This window comes from Cibotium barometz, chromosome 32, assembly GCF_041138505.1.
Source record: "Cibotium barometz isolate CiBa-2024 chromosome 32, ASM4113850v1, whole genome shotgun sequence".
NCBI classification, from domain to species: domain Eukaryota; kingdom Viridiplantae; phylum Streptophyta; class Polypodiopsida; order Cyatheales; family Cibotiaceae; genus Cibotium; species Cibotium barometz.
In genome coordinates this window covers 8956317-8979909 of record NC_141077.1, presented here as the reverse complement: position 1 = coordinate 8979909, position 23593 = coordinate 8956317, and the positions used below count along the sequence as shown (strand labels likewise).

The 23593-nt window shown below is 41.7% G+C and overlaps 1 protein-coding gene across 2 annotated transcripts in view; it reads right to left on the bottom strand.

Moving 5' to 3' along the window:
- LOC147619788 (very-long-chain aldehyde decarbonylase GL1-10-like) overlaps positions 1-16498 on the bottom strand; it is a 48983-nt gene extending 32485 nt beyond the window's left edge. The window contains exons 1-3 of one of the 2 annotated variants that reach the window (XM_086825623.1): positions 16061-16498; positions 15337-15659; positions 15000-15147 (exon numbers count right to left, since the gene is read on the bottom strand). In XM_086825623.1, coding sequence (XP_086681749.1) covers positions 15000-15147; positions 15337-15659; positions 16061-16399 — 810 coding nt within the window. In that variant the 5' untranslated portion in view covers positions 16400-16498. The remainder of the gene's footprint in view (positions 1-14999; positions 15148-15336; positions 15660-16060) is intronic. The other variant, XM_086825624.1, reaches the window with a different exon arrangement.
- Between the last annotated feature and the right edge of the window lie 7095 nt (positions 16499-23593).

Below are 23593 nucleotides of genomic sequence, written 5' to 3'. Positions count from 1 at the left end.
AAATGCGCGAGTGAACGATCGGCAAGCTCAAAAACAAAAACCCAAATCCAAAGAAGGAACCCGTGAAAATACTTCGGCACAAGAGCACGGCAAAAGCTACATTGAAACAAGCTGCAAAATGGGCAAGATGGGCTAGTATGAAAACCCAAAAAATGAAGGGACAAGATGTGAAGTAGATAAAGGGTGGAGATGTAAGTGAGAATAGAGTTAGTAAAAGATGATAGAAAGAATAAAAGACCACACATTCTTTCTCTCCTTCTTCCTCCTTCACACGCAACCACAACTGAGAACGTTCTTTTTTCTCCTCCTCCTTCCTTCACACGCAGCCACAACTGAGAGAGCTCTCTCTCTCTCTCGCTCCCTCTTTGTAACAGCAAGCAAAGAGCACTTAAGCTTCGTGATGCTGCATTTTTTTTTTTCCGAAATACCACGCCTATGTGCTGAACGCCTGTGTGCCTGGAGTGTACGTTGCAGTTGCAATCTGTTGTTGCTGAAATCTGAACTAACACTTAAATCCAAACTATGCGTAACTTTTTGCTGTATCATGTGACGCAGCTTGTTTTTTTTATTTTTATTTTTGGATAGCCTGTGTGTGGCAGTGTATATGCATGTAATAAACGACTCACAAGCTCACGCCTTGCGGAGGGTAACACATGGCTTCTCCATGGTGCATAATTCTCAAGTCCTCCAAGTGCGATGTGTGGCTCACGAGCTCGCGCGTTGCTATGTGTGCTAGAACAGCGATGCAGTGAAATGCGTGGGGAGACGTACGCGAACACTGTACTGCTGCTTGTAGTGAAACGCGTGGGGAGATTAAGGAACACTGTTCTGCTGCTTGTAGTGAAACACGTGGGGAGACGTAAGCGAACTCTGGGGAGATCTCGTGGCGATGGGCAAACACCAGCAGCTACAGGACTGACGGTGGTATGATACTTCACTGCAACAGCTGCACGATTGACGGGGGCAGTTTTGGATTATGATAAGGTTCCTCTGACGGAGGTCAATTTTGGAGTGATTATGTTGAGCTTGTGCCTGCAATGCTGTAGGCGATGCTTCTCTTCTGTCCAAATCTGCATTGATCCACTCAGTTGTTAGTTGATCCAAATCTACCTTGCTGCTTGATCTCCAAATAGTTTGAGGATGATCTTTGTGTCTGTTTTAGAGTAGTTGTGACACTAATGTGTTTTCTTTTTTGTCTTGCCCAACTCTATTTGTTGTAGCTTCTCACCCTTCAGTGCTTGTTCAACTCTAAGTTCTCTGCTTGCTACAACTAGCATGTTAGCTCTTGCAAGTTAGGTCTATGCTTGTTCATACACGCTCAATGCTGGGTAGCCGAGGGCTCTCCATCAACATTGATCCTAAAGACTCTCATGTGTGTGATGTGAACTTGTAGACCTTGCATGTACCAGTGTGAGATTGTTGTCATAGAATGCTTATGTGTACTCTGACTGCAATCGATGTAGTCTGTTTGTCTTGGTTCAGGATTTCTCAACTCTGTAAGAGAATTTGAAACAAGTACTACAATGCTAAGCTTTGAACCAACTCCAAGGCAATGAAGTTGTTTCAAAACTGCACTAAAAACCGTGTGAGTTTGAACTTTTGCAAAAGATTTAAACTCTACACACTTCTTTATCCATCTGCATAGGAGTTCTTTACTATGCTCTGTTTCTTGATAGCCTTTTCTTTCACAGAACTGGTTTCTTTACAAAATCTGTAAGAGATCTTCACACTCAAGGAACCTTGTATGCAAGTTGAAAGAACCTTGTGGTGTATGGGACACACTGGCTCACACCAGTGGACTGGGTTCAATTCCCAGCACGGCCATACTTGCAAACAGTGTTAATCAACAAACTTTTTGGATTTCTGCACTCGAAATTGTAACACTTGTATACTTTTGCATCAACTAGTTATCAATATGCTTTCTGCACAATACTAATGCTCAAATCTGTAATAGAACAACATGTTGTACATCTTCTTGATGGCAATGTGCTAAAATATTGTAAACAGTGTTTTCTCAACACTTTTCTTGCTTTATTTACTTCTAATACATCAAGATTTATGCTAATCTGTGTAGATTGTGCTACTCCAACAGATTCGTAATCTCTGTCTATCTTCTTTGCAAGAAAGTATCAAGATTAGAAAGATTTGATTAAGAATCACTTACTGTTCTATTTTTGTGTCAAGATTTGATTTCAACATAATAAACTTTGCATAATTTGTAAATTGCTCTGTTCTACACTGTAGATTTGCACCAAACCTTGAAAATCTGTGTCAAATGCACATAATCTTGAAATCTGTACCAAGATTTTGCACGCTTTCTTAAAACTGTATCAAATTTCTACACAGCAATCTTGATTTCTGCAAACTGTACTCTGCATAAACTCTGCAATCTGAATACTCTGCACAGTCTACACCAGTCTTTGAAAACTGCAATGAAATTTCTGCAAAACTGCTTCAGCAACCAAACTTCTTGTAAATCTGCTCCAAGAACTCCAAGATTTTGAAAAATAGGACAAAAATAGAGACTTAATGGATTAATAATTGGAACTTTAAGCTCTCTAAGCAAGATAATGCAAGAAAATCCCTCAATGTTGGTTGCTAAAATCTCTGTAAATCCTAATTCGAAAATCAAGAAAATCTAGATCAAGAAAATCAAGATCAAGAAGATCAACAAGTTCAAGAAATCAAACAATAAACTAGATTAGGGTCTTGAAAACAGTGTTTAATGCAAATTCGAAAATGATTAACAGAAATTTCTTTGCTAATCTTGTCAAACAAGAAATTAGCAAATCTGAAAACTGTGTGAAAATCAATTCCGAAAATGATTAATACTAATCAAGATTAAGAAAATGCATTTCAAAAAACTAGATTAACAATAATCTGAAAATGATTATCATTAATCAAGATCAAGAAAAAGTATTCTAAAAATTAGATTTAGCATAATTCGAAAATGATTATCACTAATCACTCCCTAAGCAAGGATTTAAGCCAAGAACTCTGATCCTAGGGATCTAAGCCAAGAGCTCTGATACCAATGCAATGAAAGAAACCTAAGGATTGCACTCATTAGCATGGAGTACACACGTCCCACTCATCATAGGGAGTAACACCTATTGCACTCATAATGGAGTACACACATAGCTTCTCAAGAGAGAGAAGTCCACCATGGAAGCTTAGAGCTCCAAAGAGTAAGAGTACTCATGAAAGTATAATGATCAAAAAGGATACAATGTCCATCAGCACTATGCCTCATATAGGACCCCCTAAAAGTACACATGTAAATGTCCCTGTTACGACCCTGTGTTTTTCTCTCGACAATATGCAGGTGGGCACGAGGACATGGTGGACAGTGTGAAAGGGCATCAATTTGGAATTGAGAAGGAAACCCATGTGTGGACAGCCCCAAGTGTGAAGGGGACAAAAAGATTTAAGTTTATAAGGTTTTATAACCTTTGATGATTTGAAAATAATAATATTTTTGGAGGATGCGCTCTTTGCTATTGCTTTTAGTTTTTGCTTTTTGGAGAAAAGCAGGCTGTTTTTGAGGCGCCTCCTTATTGTTAAAAAGGGGGGAGAGTTGAAGAGCCAACGTGGGGTTTTTCTTCTTGGATGATCGCCAGGGAACTTAGGCGACACACATGGCTACAGCACGTTCTCTCCCTCTTAGCAACAGGCCGGCGGACTGAACTGCTTTCTCTCTCTCTCTCTCGTGGAAGCAAGTGCTGGGCTGCAGCTGTTTTGGCTCGTGGAAAAAGCCGTCGACTGGCTGAGTTGCAGGGAAGCGCAGGTTTACAGCTGCACGTGGGCTCTCTCTAGGCGATTGGTGGGCTGGTGGAGCAGCAACAAAGGAGTCCAGCAGTTTGCAGGTGGCGGGCAGGGGCTGAACCACAGGAAACGGCAATCTGCAGAGAAGCGTGGGCTGGACAGAAGCTCTTTTTGCTTTATGGCTACAGGCGCACAGAGGACTGCAGCGTGAGCCTTTATGGAGACAAAAATCTGTTCGTCTGGAGTGCTACAGTGTTTGGTTCAGAAAACACTCTATGGGAAGGCCGCGATGGAAGGTGTTTTGAAAGCCGGTTTCATCTCCTTACGAAGAGAGCAAGGGTGCTATGAAAAGTGTCTTGGCTAGCAAGTGGTAGGACTTGGATCATGGGACACAACCAAGGTAGACTTGCAAGAGAGCGAGGGTGCCATGAGAGGTGCCGGCTAGCCAGTCTTGAGCCTTGAGTGTGTACGAGGCCCTCGAACACTTAGCTTGAAGGCTTTTTGAAGACAAAGATCAAGGGTTAAGGCTTTGTGAATGGCTCTTGATGAAGAAGACATGGGGTAAGGCTTGCTAAGCACTCATTTGGAAGACATGGGTGAAACTACAAGGGATCCTATTGGTGGAAGATTCTACAAGTTGTACTTTGTACTCAAATTTAATCAAGTAAAGAAATACCGCAAGGGGCGCCACTGCGAATTGGGGCCAATCGGTGTCCGTGTACTTTTTGTAGGAGCACTCTAGCTCCCCTTGTTTGTTTTCCTTTTCCAGGTCCTCAAAGGTGTTGAAGTGTTTTGTGTGCGAGTGTTTGTTTCACCGCCCATCAAGTTTCTGAAGGCCAGTTTCATGGTTCCATTTCCGGGATATCGTCTACTTTCTCAAGGAGGCGAGCCCGTGGTTTTTTGTCACATCAAAAGCTTCAATATGTGGACAGTGAAAAGGCAATGCAAGAGACAGTGCAGGATTGTATGTCTTTGCCTATATGAGGTGAAGAGCAAAAGCTAAAGATGAAGCTCAAGAGAAAAATTTAACCAATGCCCCCGGCCACTTTCATGACCCATTAGCAGAAATGATGTGACCAAGATATTCCACATGGTTTTTGAAAAAATTCGCTCTTCTTTTTGTTGATGTACAGCACATTGTTGCGTAGTACTTCAAAGACTATTTGTAAATGTTCTTTGTGATCGACCATAGATCGGCTAAAAACCAGAATATCATCAAGGTAAACGATCACGAACTTATCCAAGTAGGGCCCAAAAATTTCATTCATCAGGGTCATGAAAGTGGCCGGGGCATTGGTTAACCCAAAAGGTATGACCAAGAATTCATAATGGCCATATTTTGTCCGAAAGGCTGTCTTGTATTCATCACCATTACGGATACGAATTTGATGATAGCCGGACTTTAAATCAATCTTGGAAAACACCTTAGCACCAAGCAGTTGGTCGAACAATTCATCGATGCGAGGTAAAGGAAATTTGTTCTTGATTGTCAGCTTGTTGAGAGCTCGGTAATCAATGCAAAGCCGCATTGATCCATCCTTCTTCTTGACAAGTAAAACCGGGGCTCCGAAGGGACTTTTGCTGGGACGGATGTGACCTTTATCCAGCAACTCCTGTAATTGCTTTTGTATCTCCTGAGATTCAGAGTAAGAAACACGGTAAGGAGCTCGGTTGGAGGAGGTTGACCTGGGATAAGATCAATCGGGTGATCCACAGGACGACGAGGAGGCAATGTCGTCGGAAGATCATTCGGAAACAAATCCTGAAAAGGCCTGAAGAAGGGTTGCTCCAAGTAAGCAGTAGTTGATGACGAGGCTTGAGATTGCTCACTAGTTTCTGCTTCAATCTCCCGTAACATGACCAAGGATGTTGCACTGTCACGTTTGCGAACGAGACGTTTGACTTGCAGGGCAGAAACAATGGTGATGGGTTTGGCACTGAAAAGGCCATGAAGTTCCAGCTCTCGACCATTATGATATAATTGGATTGAATGGAAACGAAAGCTGATCACCGGATCATATCGATACAGCCAAGATTGTCCCAATATCATGTCATAATGTGACAACGGCATCACTGAAAAATTAAGGTTATCCTGGTAATCTTGAATCTGGAACTGGAGCTGTTGCACCTTTTGGTTACAATTAAGGAAGGAACCATCAGCAAGCTCCACTTGAAAAGCATCCACAAAATGTCGGGTCTGTAGGCGAAGCTTATGAACCAAAGAAGTGCCCACAAAATTAGTGGAACAGCCACTGTCCACCAGCACATTGATGGGATGGTCGCCAATGAAGCCAAGAAGACTAAGGACCTGTTTGGAAAGATTCACCGGAACAGGGTTGGTACTTTGGCCATTAAGCATCAGGGTACTGACAAACTCCGAAACGCGAACAGAACAAGCCATCTGTTTGTTCTCATCTGTCACAGGAGGCGGGTCATGATCAGCATGGTGACAACTGTCCACTTGAGAATTGCGCCAAGTATTGGAGGGTTTAGGACGTTGAGGGTATTCATACCACCGGTGATCGCCAGAACAAATTGTGCAGAGGCCTGGGCGACTAGGTTGGGATGAAGGGGCAGTTGATGAAGAGGTTTGCTGTCCTGAAGAGGGTTCTCGCTTGAAATTGTGCCGATCATTGTTGCGACGATCCTGTCGAGACCGATCTCGGTTTCTGCTGCTGCCAGAGGATTCAGTCTGAGAGGATCCTGCATTTGACGCGGAAGTTTGCCCGGAAAATCGCGGCCGGAAGGACTGTTGTCCAGAATATGGTCGCCGAGAGTTGGGTTGTCCAGAATTAGGACGCTGGGGTTGGCTAGTCCCATTGGATCGATTCCGCTGGAAGGAACGGGCGCCGGAGGAAATATTCCTGGGAGGACGCCGGTAATCACTGATGCGCTCCACATACGAGATTGCTTCATCCAGGGTGGCAGGATTATACTTATGGACTTCGTCTTGGATTGTGGGTTCAAGCCCGTCAATGAAGCTGTGAAGCTGGTCAGAGGGGCTGAGTGTCTCTATCTCCAGAGCCAATTTTTGAAACTCTGAGATGTACGCGGCCATGGAGCCAGTTTGACTCAGGCGGCGGAGAGAAGACCTGGCATGAAAATTCGCATTTGCAGGCTCAAAAGCCTTGCGAAGAGCACGCCGGAATTTATCCCACGTTGGAGTAGACTTGCCATCTGCAATCCTGCGTCGCCACCAGAGGAAGGCGGTATCCTTCAAGAGGGTACTGGCCAATGCCACCTTTTTGTTCTCGGGCAATTCAGTATTCGAGAAATAAACCTCCATTTTGTAGAGCCAATGATCGATTAACCGCTTATCACGGCGGCCATTGTAGGGCTCGGGTAACTTGATGTCCATCTTTCGTGTTTGTGCTGTGATCATTAATTTATATAAAAGTTTAAGTTCAGCATTGTCTACCTCGGCAGTTGGATCGTGAGGAGGTAAGGGATCGTCCTGCTGGCCCACCGAGGATGATGATGATGACTGTGGAGAATGCGAACGATGCGCTCGCTGGGACTTCCTGGATCCCTCGCGCTGATGTTGGTGCCGCTGCTGCATGTCGTCCATCTGGGATCTCATTGATGCCATTCCGTTGAAAAATGCCTTTTGCAAGTCCTCCATCTGTTGTTGGAGAGTAGTTATCAGCAAGGCTTCCATCTGAGGATCGGCGGGTGGCACGTTGTCGTGCGACGTCGACATCTGAAGCACTCAGAGAGAGTACTGTGGTGAAGCAGGAAAGGTCCACCCGAAATGTAGAATGGAAGGAACAGCTGCTGGAGAGGCAGTAATAGGATCCTCGTACGCGAAGTCGGGGTCTTCCACTTCGTCGGGATCGTCCTCCGAAGTTACTGCATTGGCTTCCTCCAAAGAACTGGGCACTGGAGATAATGGAGTATAGTCGGGGACGAAGATCTCGCAGTAAAATGTCACAGGAGGGCGCGTGGAGGAGACATTGCGTAAGCCATCCACACTGCACTCTGGAAGAAAGTGTGCCAACTGCGGGTACCGTGATAAAAAATACTCGAAATGAGTAAGATGCAGTGGCTCGCAGGTGAGGAAAATAGTCCAAATCGCCCAAGTGTCGGGTTCGGTCACATGCGGGCTGCTGACATGAATGCAGTACACCTGAGAGGCCGGGGATGCTGGGATAGGAGAGGCTGAAAGACTTGGAATCCACCCAACATCGGCGGGTAGTGGCACTGAATCCGGAGTGAGGGCACGAGGAGGGCTGTGTTCGGGAAGAACAGCCTCGGGGATCTCGTCGATGTAACTCAGGTAAGAGATGTGCATGTCGGGTTCCTCCGGGAAGTTGTCCATGAAGCATGCACGTAGGGGGCGAGAGCACACAAGGTATGTGGTGTGGGCAAAGCCAGGAAAACCCACGAACAGCCAGGAAGAAGAGCCCCTATTCGCTGGAGAGAAGGAGGCGAGTAAGAACTAGGCGACATCCTGACAGCTGGGTGGTGGTTTTCGAGTCGCCCACGGTAGCTGTTCACACCAGCAAATCCCAAACGGGCGGCCAGCGCACGCCCAGCCGGTTACGCACGCCTGTTGGGTTTGTTTGGGTTTTTTTTTTTTTTGAATTCCACGTGGCAGTACACTTATTAATGTTGTGTATTGGTGTTTTTTTTTTTTTGAAGGTTGACGCTTCGAAGGCCGTCGCCGAGTGGAGGTGACGCTTCAAAAGCTGAATCGCCGAGTGGAGGTGACGCTTCGAAGGCTAAATCGCCGAATGAGTCGCTGCGAACAGTGTTGAACCAGCAGTCACTGCATATAGTAGCACACAAAGTATGAGTGGAGGTGACGCTCAGCCACGCTCAGCATATAGTAAGGCGGCTGACAGCCACGCTCAGCAAACAAGAGCGCCCATTGGCAGCAACCAAGGCGAAGAGAGGGGGGCTCCATAGTCAGCAGCGAAGGGGGCAGTTCCTGCCATGTTGCGAACGCCACCGACAGCAGGGAGGGAGGGCATTCCCGAAATACTGCAGGGGGTCCCTCTCTGCTAGACACACAATACGTGTATATGGGTGTGAGACCTTGTGTACTTGTTTACATTACTACAAGCAAGGATTCACGCCAAGTCCACCATCGCTCTGCTTCTTCCATACAACACCGAAAGGAGAGGTGGATAAGGGAGTGCCGCGGAGAGGGTGAGGGCTTCACAACCCACGGGTAGGAAAAAAATTTGCTCTGATACCACTGTGAGGATTATGTTGTTAATCCTGCATATTGTGTACTAATTACTACTCAAGTAATTCACTTAGAACAAGAACCTTCAGGAGAACACTTGAGACAAGATTGAATTGACTTGTTGTTATTAAACTGAGTACAATAGGTCTCTTATATAGGAAAAGAAGAGACACATTTGAAGAGGCATGTCCTTTGATGAAAGGACATGACCTTAGACGAAAGGGTACAACTTTTAGGCTAAGGGATGTGTCCAGTCGATGTAGAGGCACAACCATTCACTAAGGGATACAACCATTCGTCGAAGAGATGTGGCTATTCGATGAAGAGGTACATCCTTTGACGAAGAGTCGCAACCAGTCAAGGGTAGGGGTTCCCTTTGGCTGGTAACTCTTTGCATCTGCAATAGTAATCAGCAATGAAGAGAGAATCTGATATATAAACACGTCACAATCGTGACATAGTGAGCCAGGAACAAGAAGCAATTGAAGTGTTATGGTGCAAGAGATGGATTGAAGGCTATGGCATTTGACACTTTGTCACTGGTGGTATCTTCACGGAGGCTTCATGGGGTTCAGAAGGCAACTTATTTCTATGTTTAGCAGTGGTGATCTACTATGCTTTATTGAGGACTTGCGCTTACAAACAAGTTTTGGGTGCCTGTGGATGTATCAGATGAGGCTCAGACGCAAGCGGAGGAACTTGATGAGGTTCTTATTCCTGAGCAGATACTGGCACATAAGGAAAGAAAGATACGAGGTAAAGTTTCCCATCGCTATCCTGTGAAGTTCAATAATTTTTCACCGATGGAGGCGAAGTGGATGGAGGAGGGTGACTTAGCAGATTCACCTAAGGTAGTTGGAGCCGACTCTTGTTACGGCTCATTCAGGTTCAGCAAAGCATGGGTCTGGAGTATTGCCTGATGCTCAAGAGGGGGGTAGCACCTCCGCTCCCTTGTTACAGACACGCTCAGTTGTCATCTAGGAGTCGCTCGAAGGTACTGATAGCTGACAGTACATCTGCTTATGGGACTTCTATGATATTGTGTACTAGTCACATGAGATGGTAAAGTTGGGTATGGTTCACAGTCGGCCGCACCATGAACTATAACTGCAACTAGAGATGGTTTTTGCCTTTGGAACTAAGGTATGACTAAGGAAGATTGGGATGTTGATCTTTGTCATATGGTTCTGGCTGTTCTTGACTAGGGTGTTGGTCAATTGGATATTGAGATAATGCTATTTGTGGAGTTGGTCTCCGTTGGAATGGCATGGTTTGGTTGAGCTCAAAGTCCACAACAACCTGAGCTAACACTTCAAGACTCTATGGAGGGCATAAGTCTTGTGAGCAGTTCTAGAGTTCGTTTGGTTCATATATATATGGATCGAACTCTATTTATGCATGTATGCATACACTTTCTGATGTATTTTTGTATTCTGGTGCCATTGGATCCTGGTACCATTGAGAATACATTGGGTAATACTCTGGATTGTGTTGTGTGATGCATGTATATTGGTATGATACATCATGTACTTTATTATGTTCATGGATGCATCACTAGGTGTGACTCTTGCGGAATAGCCATGAGACATATGTGGGAAGTACTTAGTGGATGTACTGTTTGGATGCATTGAGTGCTTTCATATGCTCATGTTGTACCTCCAATCGTGGGTCCTGCGGGATGTCCATGGGCGTAAGGCTTATGAGCAGCCCTTAGACTGTTACTTTAGAGTAGGTAGAGCACTTTGAGGAGCATATTGTTTGCGAATGCATATGTGTGTCATATGTAGAATGATGCATGGTTTTGTTTTTGGCTAACACAGGTTACGTGTTTCCACTTGGTTTTAGACTTTTGCTGCACGTTCTAAAGAAACAAGCAAGAGTTGTTTGTCACTTTGACGTGACGGTGTGACCTTATTATGCAGGATGATTGTTTCATCACCCAGATGCACTTGAGGGCCATTGCTTTTGTCATATGGGGAGTCTTTGCTCATAAGATGTCTTACTGTGCCATTGAGTGCAATCAAGGACGCTTGCTATTTTTCAAGAGGGGGGTATGTTACGACCCTGTGTTTTTCTCTGGACACTATGCAGGTGGGCACGGGGACATGGTGGACAATGTGAAAGGACATCAATTTGGAATTGAGAAGGAAACCCGTGTGTGGACAGCCCCAAGTGTGAAGGGGACAAAAGGAGTTAAGTTTACAAGGTTTTATAACCTTTGATGATTTAAAAATAATAATATTTTTGGAGGATGTGCTCTTTGCTATTGCTTTTAGTTTTTGCTTTTTGGAGAAAAGCAGGCTGTTTTTGAGGCGCCTCCTTATTGTTAAAAAGGGGGGGAGTTGAAGAGCCGACGTGGGGTTTTTCTTCTTGGATGGCTGGTCGCCAAGGACCTTAGGCGACACACATGGCTACAGCACGTTCTCTCCCTGTTAGCAACAGGCCGGCGGACTGAACTGCTTTTTCCCTCCTGTGGAAGCAAGTGCTGGGCTGCAGGCGGCTGCTTTGGCTCGTGGAAAAAGCTGTCGACTGGCTGAGTTGCAGGGAAGCACAGGTTTACAACTGCACGTGGGCTCTCTCTAGGCGACCAGTGGGCTGGTCGGGCAGCAACAACAAGGAGCCCAGCAGTTTGCAGGTGGCGGGCAGGGGCTGAACCACGGGAAACGGCAATCTGCAGAGAAGCGTGGGCTGGACAGAAGTTCTTTTTGCTTTTTGCCTACAGGCGCACAGAGGACTGCAGCATGAGTCTTTATGGAGACAAAAATCTATTCGTCTGGAGTGCTACAGTGTTCGGTTCAGAAAACACTCCATGGGAAGGCCACGATGGAAGCTGTTTTGAAAGCCGGTTTCATCTCCTTACGAAGAGAGCAAGGGTGCTATGAAAAGTGTCTTGGCTAGCAAGTGGTAGGACTTGGATCATAGGACACAACCAAGGTAGACTTGCAAGAGAGCGAGGATGCATGAGAGGTGCCGGCTAGCGAGTCTTGAACCTTGAGTGTGTACGAGACCTCGAACACTTAGCTTGAAGGCTTTTTGAAGACAAAGATCACGGGTTAAGGCTTTGCGAATGGCTCTTGATGAAGAAGACATGGGGTAAGGCTTGCTGAGCACTGATTTGGAAGACCTGGGTGAAACTACAAGGGATCCTGTTGGTGGAAGATTCTACAAGTTGTACTTTGTACTCAAATTTAATCAAGGAAAGAAATACCGCAAGGGACGCCACTGCGAATTGGGGTCAATCGGTGTTCGTGTACTTTTTGCAGGAGCACTCTAGCTCCCCTTGTTTGTTTTCCTTTTCCAAGTCCTCAAAGGTGTTGAAGTGTTTTGTGTTTGTTTCACCGCCCATCAAGTTTCTGAAGGCCAGTTTCAGTCCCTAAGCCCAAGTGCCTAGGCCCCATTCCCCATGTGCACCCAAACCTACTTCATTACAGCTTTGGTGGCTCGATCCTTGATGAAATCTTCAAACATTTGAGCCCTTCTTTGGTCCATTTCCTTCCTGGCTCTCCAAGCTAGGACTTCTTCGTCTTTGAGAAATCGTCTCATCTTCTGAAAGTCATGGTACTCTTCAGATGACCATGGTTCCCATCTTGAAGTCCTGGAGGATCGGCCTCTTAGTTATTCCCTTCATGAGGCCCTTGGTATCCCTCTGCTCTCGACATGGCTCTGTCACCCCAAGAAAGTTTCTTCAAAAGAAATCCTGCTCTGATACCACCGTAAGCCCAACGGGGCGTGCAATGACAGACTCAACCATGTGTCCAAGAGATAAAGATATAGAGAGAGAGGAGAGAGAGAAGGGAATAGGGATCTTGCACAGTACACCACATTGAGCGGGAACAGACCCCCGCCCCCTTTCAAGAATTTATTCAGGAACAATCCATGCGCACGCTGGCCAAGATCAATACAATCAATGAATATAAAACAAACAGATATGCCGATGTAGGATATCCAAGTCGATGTCGATGTCGATGTCGAGGCACGAGATCTCTAATGCCATGCACACCACGGGGATGACCCACAAGTATCTCTCACCGGGCTAGTACCAAATCCAAATCCAATGAATCCTAGTCCAAGTTCCAAGTCCAAATCAAATCCAAAACCAAGTCCAAAGCAAGTCCAAGTCCAGATCCATGTCCAAATCCAAGTTCAAGTAGTCCAAGTTCCCATGAGTAATCTCCACAACTCCTATAACCTTGTCAATGAAGAAAACCATGAAAAAGCTCTTTCTGGCAAGAAAACTGATATAAAACCTGTTTTAATGGTTTTTGGGCGATAAAAACATCCAAAAAGCAATTTTTAGGATTTTTGGAGCAGTTTTAGGATTTATGGAATTTACGTCCGTACAGCTTTGTACATGTCCTTGTAGCTCCGTACACGTGTCCATATCGCCCATGCATATGTCCATACAAGTCTAGGACTGACCATACATCTGAAAAGCAAGTTGGAGAAGATGTTGATGGCGAAGAAGAAGCTTTCCATGATCATAATGATGCCCACACACACACACTCCACGATCTCCTTCATGATGCTACAATAGAGATTCAAGCCTTTTTATACTTGAAAAAGCCTTGTTTTTTGCCAAAAAGTGATGCTTTTGTCTTTTACTTTACCTTTGGTCTTTTTAATAGCAAAATATTACTCAACTTTAGTCAAAAGTTCTTGTTTTGCTTTTCTAGCTTCAGGGCCTTTCTTTTTGCCCCTAGAGCTGCTTTTTGAAAAAGTGGCTTTCAGCTTTTTGGTCCAGCTCAGTCTCCTCTTTCCAATGGTGCCCTTGGCTCACAGTCAACCCTATTTGACTTTTTGCTTTTTCTTGCTTTTTAACCAAGAATGGTGCTTTTTCGTAATCAAACCTTATGAAGCCTGTCCCCATGTCTTCTTCCACCTATCTAATGTCCCAGCATGGGTTTCATCATATGAAATAGAGCTAGGAGGGCCAAACAATTACATGTGCTTACTAGTACCATTGTCAAAATACCAGACATGTACATCTATAACAGCCATGCATGCATTCTTATGCGAAGGGTCAAAATTGCATTGTACAATGAAAGCCCAATCATCATGTGCATAGTTTACAAATTCTTTGTTTTCTCCATTAGATGGAGACGCATCAACTGCAGCCATACCTGAGTCTTTCTTTTTCTCCTTCTGTAGCACAATAGTTGCATTTGCCCTTTTTCTTTGGCTTGTCGTCTTCCTTGTCTGCATGCTTATCCATGACTCTCATTTCGGCTTGTACACTACCATGAGGAAATGATTTACCTTTACCTCTTTATTGACTAGCAGCAAAAGCCTAATCTCTTGTACGCATGGCAGATCTGTTTTGCCTGGATTGCTCTTCTTGCAAGAGCACAGAAACCAACTCCTCAAACTCAAGGCATTTTAATCGTCTTTCATCATGAGTCTGATGGTAGAAGCAAAACTTTGATACGAGTCCGGCAATGCATTCAAGACAATAGGCACTAATGAACTGTCAGGGTATACTCCAGGGAAGAAGCCACGAAGAGGGAATAGATGGGCAGGCGGACAAGGGAACAAAAAGGGCAAGGGGAAAGGACAAAAAGGGAAGCAAAAACACAAAAGAGAGAGGGCCTCACTGAAAAAAAAAACTAGCTCCTCTTTAAATAAAAGAGCTTAGTAAAGAAAGTCTCCAAAACCATGGCAGATCCGTTTTGCCTGGATTGCTCTTCTGGCAAGAGCACATAAACCAACTCCTCAAACTTCAAGGCATTTGGATTGCCTTTCATCATGAATCTGATGGTAGAAGCAAAACTTTGATACGAGTCCAAAAATGCATTCAAGATAATAGGCACTAATGAACTGTCAAGATATACTTCAAGGAAGAAACCACGAAGAGGGACTAGGTGGGCAGGCAAGCAAGGGGGTAAAAAGGGCTAAGGGAAAGGACAGAAGGGGAAGCAGAAACGCGCTCATTTGAAAGAAAAAAAAAATAGCTCCTCTTTTTAAAAAAGAGCTTAGTAAAGAAAGTCTCCAAAACCACGGCTACCTAAGCTCAATAATTTTGCATATAAGGGAGTAATAAACTGACCTTGTCAGTTCCATATATGTAGTCGCAATAAGTGAAAACCGATGCAAAATTACTTTGGCTTTTGCCACCCACAAAATGGTGATAATCATGGTATTCAGAACCTCCATAAAATGGAATCAGCTTTGTTGGTGCCCAAGGAAATTCATATCTAGTGAAGAACAATAAGATTATTAGATCCTAACAAAAAAGATTAAAACCAAATTAAGATGCTCATACACACACGCACATGAGCAACACACATGCTATCTTATAACATATGAAAGCAAAATGCATGTGTTGCTGATTTCAACAGAGATGAGACAAAAAAATAAAGTATATGGAAAAGATGAAAACTCACCCACTGTGAGTGTCAATGGCTTCAATCTGCCGAAGGGCAATCCACAACCAGAGAGTGACCATGTGTCCAGGCACCAATGCAGGGCCTACAAAGGATGGCAATCCCAATAAAAGGATCTCTGCCCAGTGGGCATAAGGGGCAGCGAGGCTTACAGGTGCTGTAAACTGATGGTGCATGTAATGGATGTTATTGTATCCCCATTCAGAATGAAGCCATCTGTGTACCCAATAGTTCCCATAGTCCTCGATCACAATGTAGACGATGAGCTGAGCGAGGATCTCCCAAACAGAGGGCAAGGGGAGGCTTGTCCGGATGCCTATGAACTGCAAAGCGCAATTATATGGATGGAAAGCCATGAAAGAAACATTTTCTTCAAAAAAAAAAACCTTTTTTACATAGATTCAGGAAAAAGAAATGGAGGGGAGAGGCTCCGATCTGCAAGGTAAAAAGGGAATCAAATTCCGGGGGGGATTATTCATAAACGGATGAGCAGATTGTTGCAAACTCTTCTTTTTATTATTGTTTCATTTTCCCAAATAAGAGAAACGGAAAGGGGTGAATTGATGCAAAAACGAGCAGATCACTGCAGATTCTTGTATTTTTGACGGGATAAGATACGGGATTTTAAGAACATGGATGAGCGAAAAAATCAAAATACCCCACAAAAATGAGGGGAAAGAAAAGGAAAATTAGAAATGCTAAGGAAAATGTGGATTGGTATTACCTTGACGACGGGGTAAGAGAGGAGCTGGAGGGGGACGACGACCCCGAAAAAGGTGAGCATGACGGTTTTGTAGCAGCGCCAGATGGAGTCTGGGGGGTTGTGGATGGCCGGCTGGAGTTTGAAACGGCGAGCGGCGGCGGAGGCAGGCGCCCAGAGGTCCAGGAGAAGGGTGGGGAGAGGGGCCAGGTTGAAGATGAGGAAGAGGAAGACGACGTTGAGGTAGTAGAGGGAAGCGTCCGGGACGTCTCCCGTGAGGCGGAGCCAGAGCGTTTCGGCGCCGGACAAAGGGCGGCCGCCCAGCACTGCCTCCGCCTCTGCAACGCTGGCGTAGGGCAGCATCTTTCTCTGTGTGTCTCTCTGCGTTTCGATTTTTTAAAGCTCACGATTTGGTTTGAGGGTGAAGGGGACACTTGGTAACAGCCACCCCAATTATTTCATGGCTTTAGAAAAGTACATACATAGCATGGCACCTACTAATAAGGACCTTATTGCTTGGACCAAAAATTATTCTTTTTGCATTTATTTTTTTCCTTCTATGTTTCTACTTTTTGCATAAGAGAGAAATTTGTAAGAAGCCTTAAATGTTTTGGAAAGCGGCATGTTGACTCCCATCTAAGGCATGTTGACTCCCATCTAATGCTTGTGAAAGTGTACATAAAATAGTTGACTCCCATGAGTCCCATCTAATGCTTGAGAAAAAGAGAGAGAGAGAGAGAGAGAGAGATTCTTAAGTAGTTGGGAAATTGTTGACAAATGATTAAGTAGTTGGGAAAGAGGCACATGAACACCTATGTTGAAGGAAGCTCCATAAAATTTTGAAGAAACCTCTAAATCTAAGAGAGAGAAATTATTAAGAAGCCTTAAATAGTTGGGAAAGCGGCACATGAATGCTTATGTTGAAGGGGAAAAGTTGCATAAAATTTTGATAAAACATTGCCTTCCACTTTCTCTCGCTCACACACTCTCACACAAACACACACATGCATGCATGCGCACGCACACACTCAGATCCACACGCACACACACTCACCCACACACTTTCTTGTATGGTATTCTTATGATTGATGAATTTAATCGCATGAAATGAAAAGTTCATAATATATAAAAAAATATAATATAGACAATACAATAGGGGTGCCAAATTTTGTTTGGCAATTAATTAATTAGGTGAGAGAAGAGAACCTTACTCAACATTTTTATACCTTGGTGATATGGCCACATTTTTGGCTCTTTATGTGTGGCATGGTGGAGGGTTCTAGGGAAGGCTTAAAAGCCATTCTCGTGAGCGAGAGGAGAGAGGATGGTGCTACAAAGCGATAGAGGTGGTGATTTTTGTGGACGAGAGAGACGAGTCAGCGATGGTGCACGAATATCTGATCTTTTAAATTAAAAAATTATGGAAAATAAAAAGCGAGAGGCAGTTCGCTTTCTTCGTCATTGCACAAAGAGAGAGAGAGAGAGAGAGAGATGTTTGCGCCATCGGCCTCCAACAACGACAGAGAGAGACGTGTTTGCGATCAACGATGTGTCCTTTTTTTTAGAAGAGAGAGAGGTTTACACCATCTGATTTGCTCGTTTTTTTAAATCTAAATTAAAATTTTAGACTAGCCTCATTAATTAATTAGTGCTCGAGGCGCTAATTAATTAATAACACAGGCTAGCCCAAATATGTGGAGTAACACTATAATTGTGAATATAAATATGTATCAAAATATTATGCAATAGAAAACTTGAAAAGGTTCATAATATATAAAAAGATATAATATAGACAATTATGATATAAATATATCAAAATATTATGCAATATAAAAGTTCAAAAATAAATCATATTAACTTACTAAAAAATTTAATTATCATATTCTATTTGCAAGCACATATTATATAAAATGTATAATTGTAATATTATAATATATTAATAACAACAATTAACCATATTACATATTTAATATGAAACTAAGTAGATTGTTAAAATATACCCCGCCCCCCCCCCCTTTTCTCCCCTTAAAAAGGCAAGCATATGTGAACTCTTCACTTGTTAGAAATGTTTCTATAATATGACCATTGTAAATCTTTAAAATATAACATTAATGATATCTTTTTTCTATATAAATATATACACCATAATATAATATAGTATCAATATTATTGAAATGCTATTACTATATATGTCAGATATTACAAATTGTAAAACTAGTAAGATAAAGAAATAGGCTAATATCATAAGACTCCTCTCTCTCTCTCTCTCTCTCTCTCTCTCTCTCTCTCTCTCTCTCTCTCTCTCTCTCTCTCTCTCTCTCTCTCTCTCTCTCTCTCTCTCTCTCTCGTACATTCACATGAGCACACGCTTGCAAGTACACGCACATAAGCATGCAAGTTGTGTGTGTGTGTGTGTGTGTGTGTGTGTGTGTGTGTGTGTGTGTGTGTGTGTGTGTGTGTGTGAAGCAATGTAATTAAGTTTGGACCACTTCGTTATTAATAAACCAATGTATTAAACAAATATATTGCATCAAGCAACTTAACTACTCATCATTAGATGCTTCTTACTAAATGGTAATAAGCAATGTCAAAGCCATTAACAAAAAATAGTTCAAGGATGAATTAATAACGTCTATCATTTAAATCACATTATTGATACAAAGTGATCAAAAAATAATTAACACTTTAATTCAAAGTGATCAAAAAATAATTAACATTTTTTGATACAAAGTGATCAAAAAAATAATTAACACTTTAATTCAATACAAGCTCAAGAGGTAGATATTGGTACTCAAAATACCCAAGGACATCTTCTCACATGTACCAATCCAAAAAATACCATAGGTTAGACCCAATAGATACTCAAAGAGTGTGTAGGCTTTTAAAAAAAATGTCGAGGTGTGTTATGCATGTCTAGGCATGCAAGGTACCACCTTTCGGGAGCTTTTTGCTACCATGCAATGTTAATACTCAACTTGAAATTCAAAAACACTTGTGAACAATTAGTTTGAGTTCTTAACTTATATAGTTTAACCAAGAACTATAACGATAAATGTTAAGATTCTATAAAATCCACATGAAGGGTTTGTTTTGGTAGCTTATATAGGTTAACCAAGAACTATAACCATAAATGTTAAGATTCTATAAAAACCCTATGAAAGGTTTTTTTTAGTAACAGACCTTTCCCTTTTATCATACACAATGACAGATTTTAAATTAATTGTATCCCTCAATCTATTTTGAATACAGAGGTGATATTTTATCATAAGCATTATGAAGGAGTAAAAAATCATTTGCATGCCTTACATGTACCACAGTATGTAGACTTGTAACATCAAAATAAGGCAAAGCTTTTATTTCCCTCAATAAATAGTTGACAACTATTTCCCTCAATAAATAGTTGACAACTATGTTTAGAAGGTGTAGAGTCCCTTGGTGTGGTTAAATTTGACACCTCAATGCTTCAAAGAAGCCAAGTCATGAAATGGAGATAAAGTTTTCAATTACGTGTATGGATTTTGGTCTCCTATAAGACTAGGGCTTAAGTTAAAGAGGCCCGGCAATAGCTAAGAGGGAAGTGAGCCCCTTCATCTCATCCATAGTGTTATCATGGATACATTTGCTACAACATGCCTCGTCTTGAAGGGAGGTTTCTCGTGTCGTGTTCCAAGCTTTTTTTATCATAGTAGTCTTTGGTGCCCCTCAATGGCACTCTAGCCTAGTAATGGTGGCAGAGTAAAAAGAGACATCCCTTTGTAGTATCCTCTTAGTGAGAGTGTAGGTAGAACTCGGGTAGAGCAGTATGCAAGTGACAAAGTCCTTTACTAGGAGTAGGGAGTTCAATCACTATGCAAACTACAACACTTATGTAGGTAGAACTCGACAGAGTAGTATGCAAGTAACATAGAACTCGATAGATTAATATGTAAGTAACATAGAGTCCTTTACTAGGAGTAGGGAGCTCGTTAGGAGTGTAAGCATTATATGCAAACTACAACCCTTAGGTGCCTCAATGTAGAGGGAGATGAAGCACTCAATCACGAGCCATATAAAGAAAATAACCATCATGCTCATTGATAGCATTATCACAAAAGCATAAATGCAAGCACATCTATGTATTTGTGTTGAAGGTTCATCTATCAAAAAATATATATTAAGGCTCATACAAGGAGTGTCTTTATATAGGTCAAACAAGGAGTGTCTTTGCTCATAAAAGGAGTGTCTTTATATAGGTCAAACAAGGAGTGTCTTTACACATGTCCTCAAGGGGGTCCAACAAGGGTTTCTTCACACTTGGTATTGCCCTAGGAGTAGGTATGCATTTTAATGTTCCAACATTCCTTATACGAATGAGTCCTCATTTTTTAGTCTTCATAAACGATCACCTAAGGTAAAAGCCTTTGAGTAATAGTATTTTTTCTTAATATTATTCATTTTCCTAGGCCACCTTTAGGTAAATGGTGACAATAGGGAAAAACAAAATTGTTGCCCTCAATAACGTAATGTTTTGTTATATCATATGAATTGTAGAGAACTTTACACCATCATATTTATATGATGTGAAAAGTATATTTGAAGGTATTTGCATTATAGACCATTGCTTATAGTTGTGTTACCCACTTTGCCTTGATCATTAAGAGACCAAAAGATGGATGGTTAGATGAAACCAGGGCCATCCATCATAATAGGATGGTCCATGGTGCACTCCATCTGCAAGAGTTAACTTTTAAGCATGAGATGTTGAAATCAATACTCAAATGTGAGTGCTCGACATATGAGTCTCCAAAGACAAGCCTTTATTGCAAAAGTATTGCACCCTCATATTTATATGATGTGAAAAAGTATATTTGAAGGTCTTTGCATTATAGACCATTGCTTATAGTTATAGTTATCATTACTTATAGACCACCAATCTTTGAATGGCCTTTGTTGCTTCATTATTATTGTTAGTGGAGTATAAGCACGAGTAGAGTGAAGGCAAAATGACTCGATTGCTACTACGATGGATATTTATGATTACCTTGAACAGGAATTTGTCCCTTTTATCAAATAAAGTGTGAATATAGTTTTTTGTTAATGCAGCTTAAACTCAATATTTCAAGAATGATGTGTTTATCCCAATAAAATGTCCACTAGGGAATAAGTGGAAAGTAGTATTAGAGAATCTAGTGAGATAAACTCCCTTGGGTAGATCGTAAAGGGAGTAGGACTATTTATTATTATAGTGTGGAAGAAAATTGTGGGGTTTGGTACATTGAGTAGTAAGATATCATCAAAGTATCTATAGCAATGTGCAAAGTATTGTAGTATGTTCCACCTTTGTAACTTAACAAGTGTTTTGCAAAAAGAATATTCAAATTATAATAAGTAGAGGTTGCACCATAGAGGTGAACATGCAAAACCCGTGAGAATCCCACACCTTTGTAGAATACGATGAGGTTGCATTAGAGAGGTGAACATGCAAAACCCATGGAAATCCCACAACGTTGTCTTTTAATATGGGTCCAAGTTTCACATACACATTGAAGTTTAACTTAACCACATCTTTTTTAGAGAAAATGCCAAATCATTATTTCCATATTAGTCCATGACCCAGACTTTATTTTTGTAGGACAGTTTTGAAAAGAGATGAAGCCTTTTTTTGGTATTAAAAAGCCCAAAAAATCACTCCATTTAGTTGAAGACCAAATTCACTAAGATGAGAAATGCATTTACAACATTTCTTTAAAATCGGCATAACATGTGCTAAAGATATTTGAAGGTAAATTTAGGGAAGTTTAGGTGAGGACTCTATGATCTAATATGTTTGAACTTTGATGTGGGTGAGAAATATATGTTCTCCACGCATTGCATGATTGGTTCCAAACATGTACTTGATAAACCTGCACATAATGTTGTGAGGGTGAACATGAAAATGCATTAGTGAGCTATCTAACATCCTTTTTGTGGGCTTTAAATATACCCATAAGAAATGGAAGTGTTCGGTGATTAATATTGATGGTTGGAACAATACTTCTCACATTGTGAGAGAGTAATGTAAGTAGATCATTCTCATCATCAGTATAAAAATCTTTACTATTTTACCTTTGACATAATGTATATGTTATAGCTAAAGGAATGATTGGGGATTTTCCTAAGCCACAAATTAAGAAGTCTTTAAGTAATGAGTTTAGTTCAAATGGTGGACTTAAAAAAATGAGTTTATGAGTTTAGTTGCAATCTCAATTTTGGTGGACTTAAAAAATAAGTATATGAGTTTAGTTCCAATCTCACTTCTTGTGGACTTATAAAATAAGTATATGCTAAAAAATGTAGGTTAGATTCAACTTTCAAAACTCCCCATTCCTCATGCTTGCATGTAATAAATCAGAGAACTTGATTAAAGATACAACATAGTGCATTAATAGCTTCATATTTGTCATATGGTCTTGGTGGCATGTGATTGAAAACTTTTTCTAGCTCCCTTCTTAGTATTGAATTTTTTGCAATGCTAAGTCACACATGACTATGTGATTTAAGATAGGAAGTAAGAAACTCTTTGTTAACCACTTTGCCGATTATCATGGTTTCGCTTGCTCATCCTACTACAAGCCATCTGACCCTACATTAAATGGAAGCCTCCTCTTTGTAAGATGGAATTGGACTCTATGAGGCTCCCTTGAGATTAATGACAAATAAGTAAGTCACAGACTTTGTGCACATACTTGCTTAAAACTAGCACTATTAGACATGAACCTTTTTTAAGTTTTATATGGCTTAGTGTCAAAGCTAATCATTTGTATATAAGTCAAATTTGACATTTAAAGCAATACACATGCATTCCCTTGCAATAAAATATTTGTGAGCTCTCTCTCTTCTCCCTACCCTCTTGCTTAGGTTCTATTGAATCTTGCTTACTTGATGGATGCTTTAGATAGGTTTGATTATACGATCTCTCTTGCATGAGGTTCTCCTCTCTATCCACCTCTTGTGTGATTGATCCATAGTATAGGAAAATTTCTTCTCACCTCAATCAAGAAGGTGACTAAATCTCTAGCTTCACACCTTATAGCCATGGAAGCATTCAAGTGTGACAATGGAGTGAGGATGTGACGAATGAGCCAGCATAAGGAAGTTGCATTTTGTAGCTCTACGGTAAAGTACCAAAAAACACTTCTTTGGTATGAGCTAAGGTAATATCTTGTCTCATCAACATGTTTGGCATTGCTGATGGGGAAAATACAAGGAATAATATTCATCCCATCCATTCCATGTAAGAAAACACAATAGTGGAAGCAAGATCAACATAATACAAAGCATTGAATTGTAGAAAAAAGTGGAGAGTAAACAATATTACTGCTTGCAAAATTTGATTAAACTAATGGTGGTCCGTCCACTCGTGTGCTTTGATGGCAATCTAAATAGACTCTAGATGAAGGTGTTTTACTTCTAAGAGTGCTTGAGCACAATGAACTCGATGATAAACTAACACGTGTGCAAAATAATTATGGATCTATAAATAGCTGTGTGTGATGATTGCCACCATTAGAGCTCTCCCTCCAAAAGCTACTTCACCCA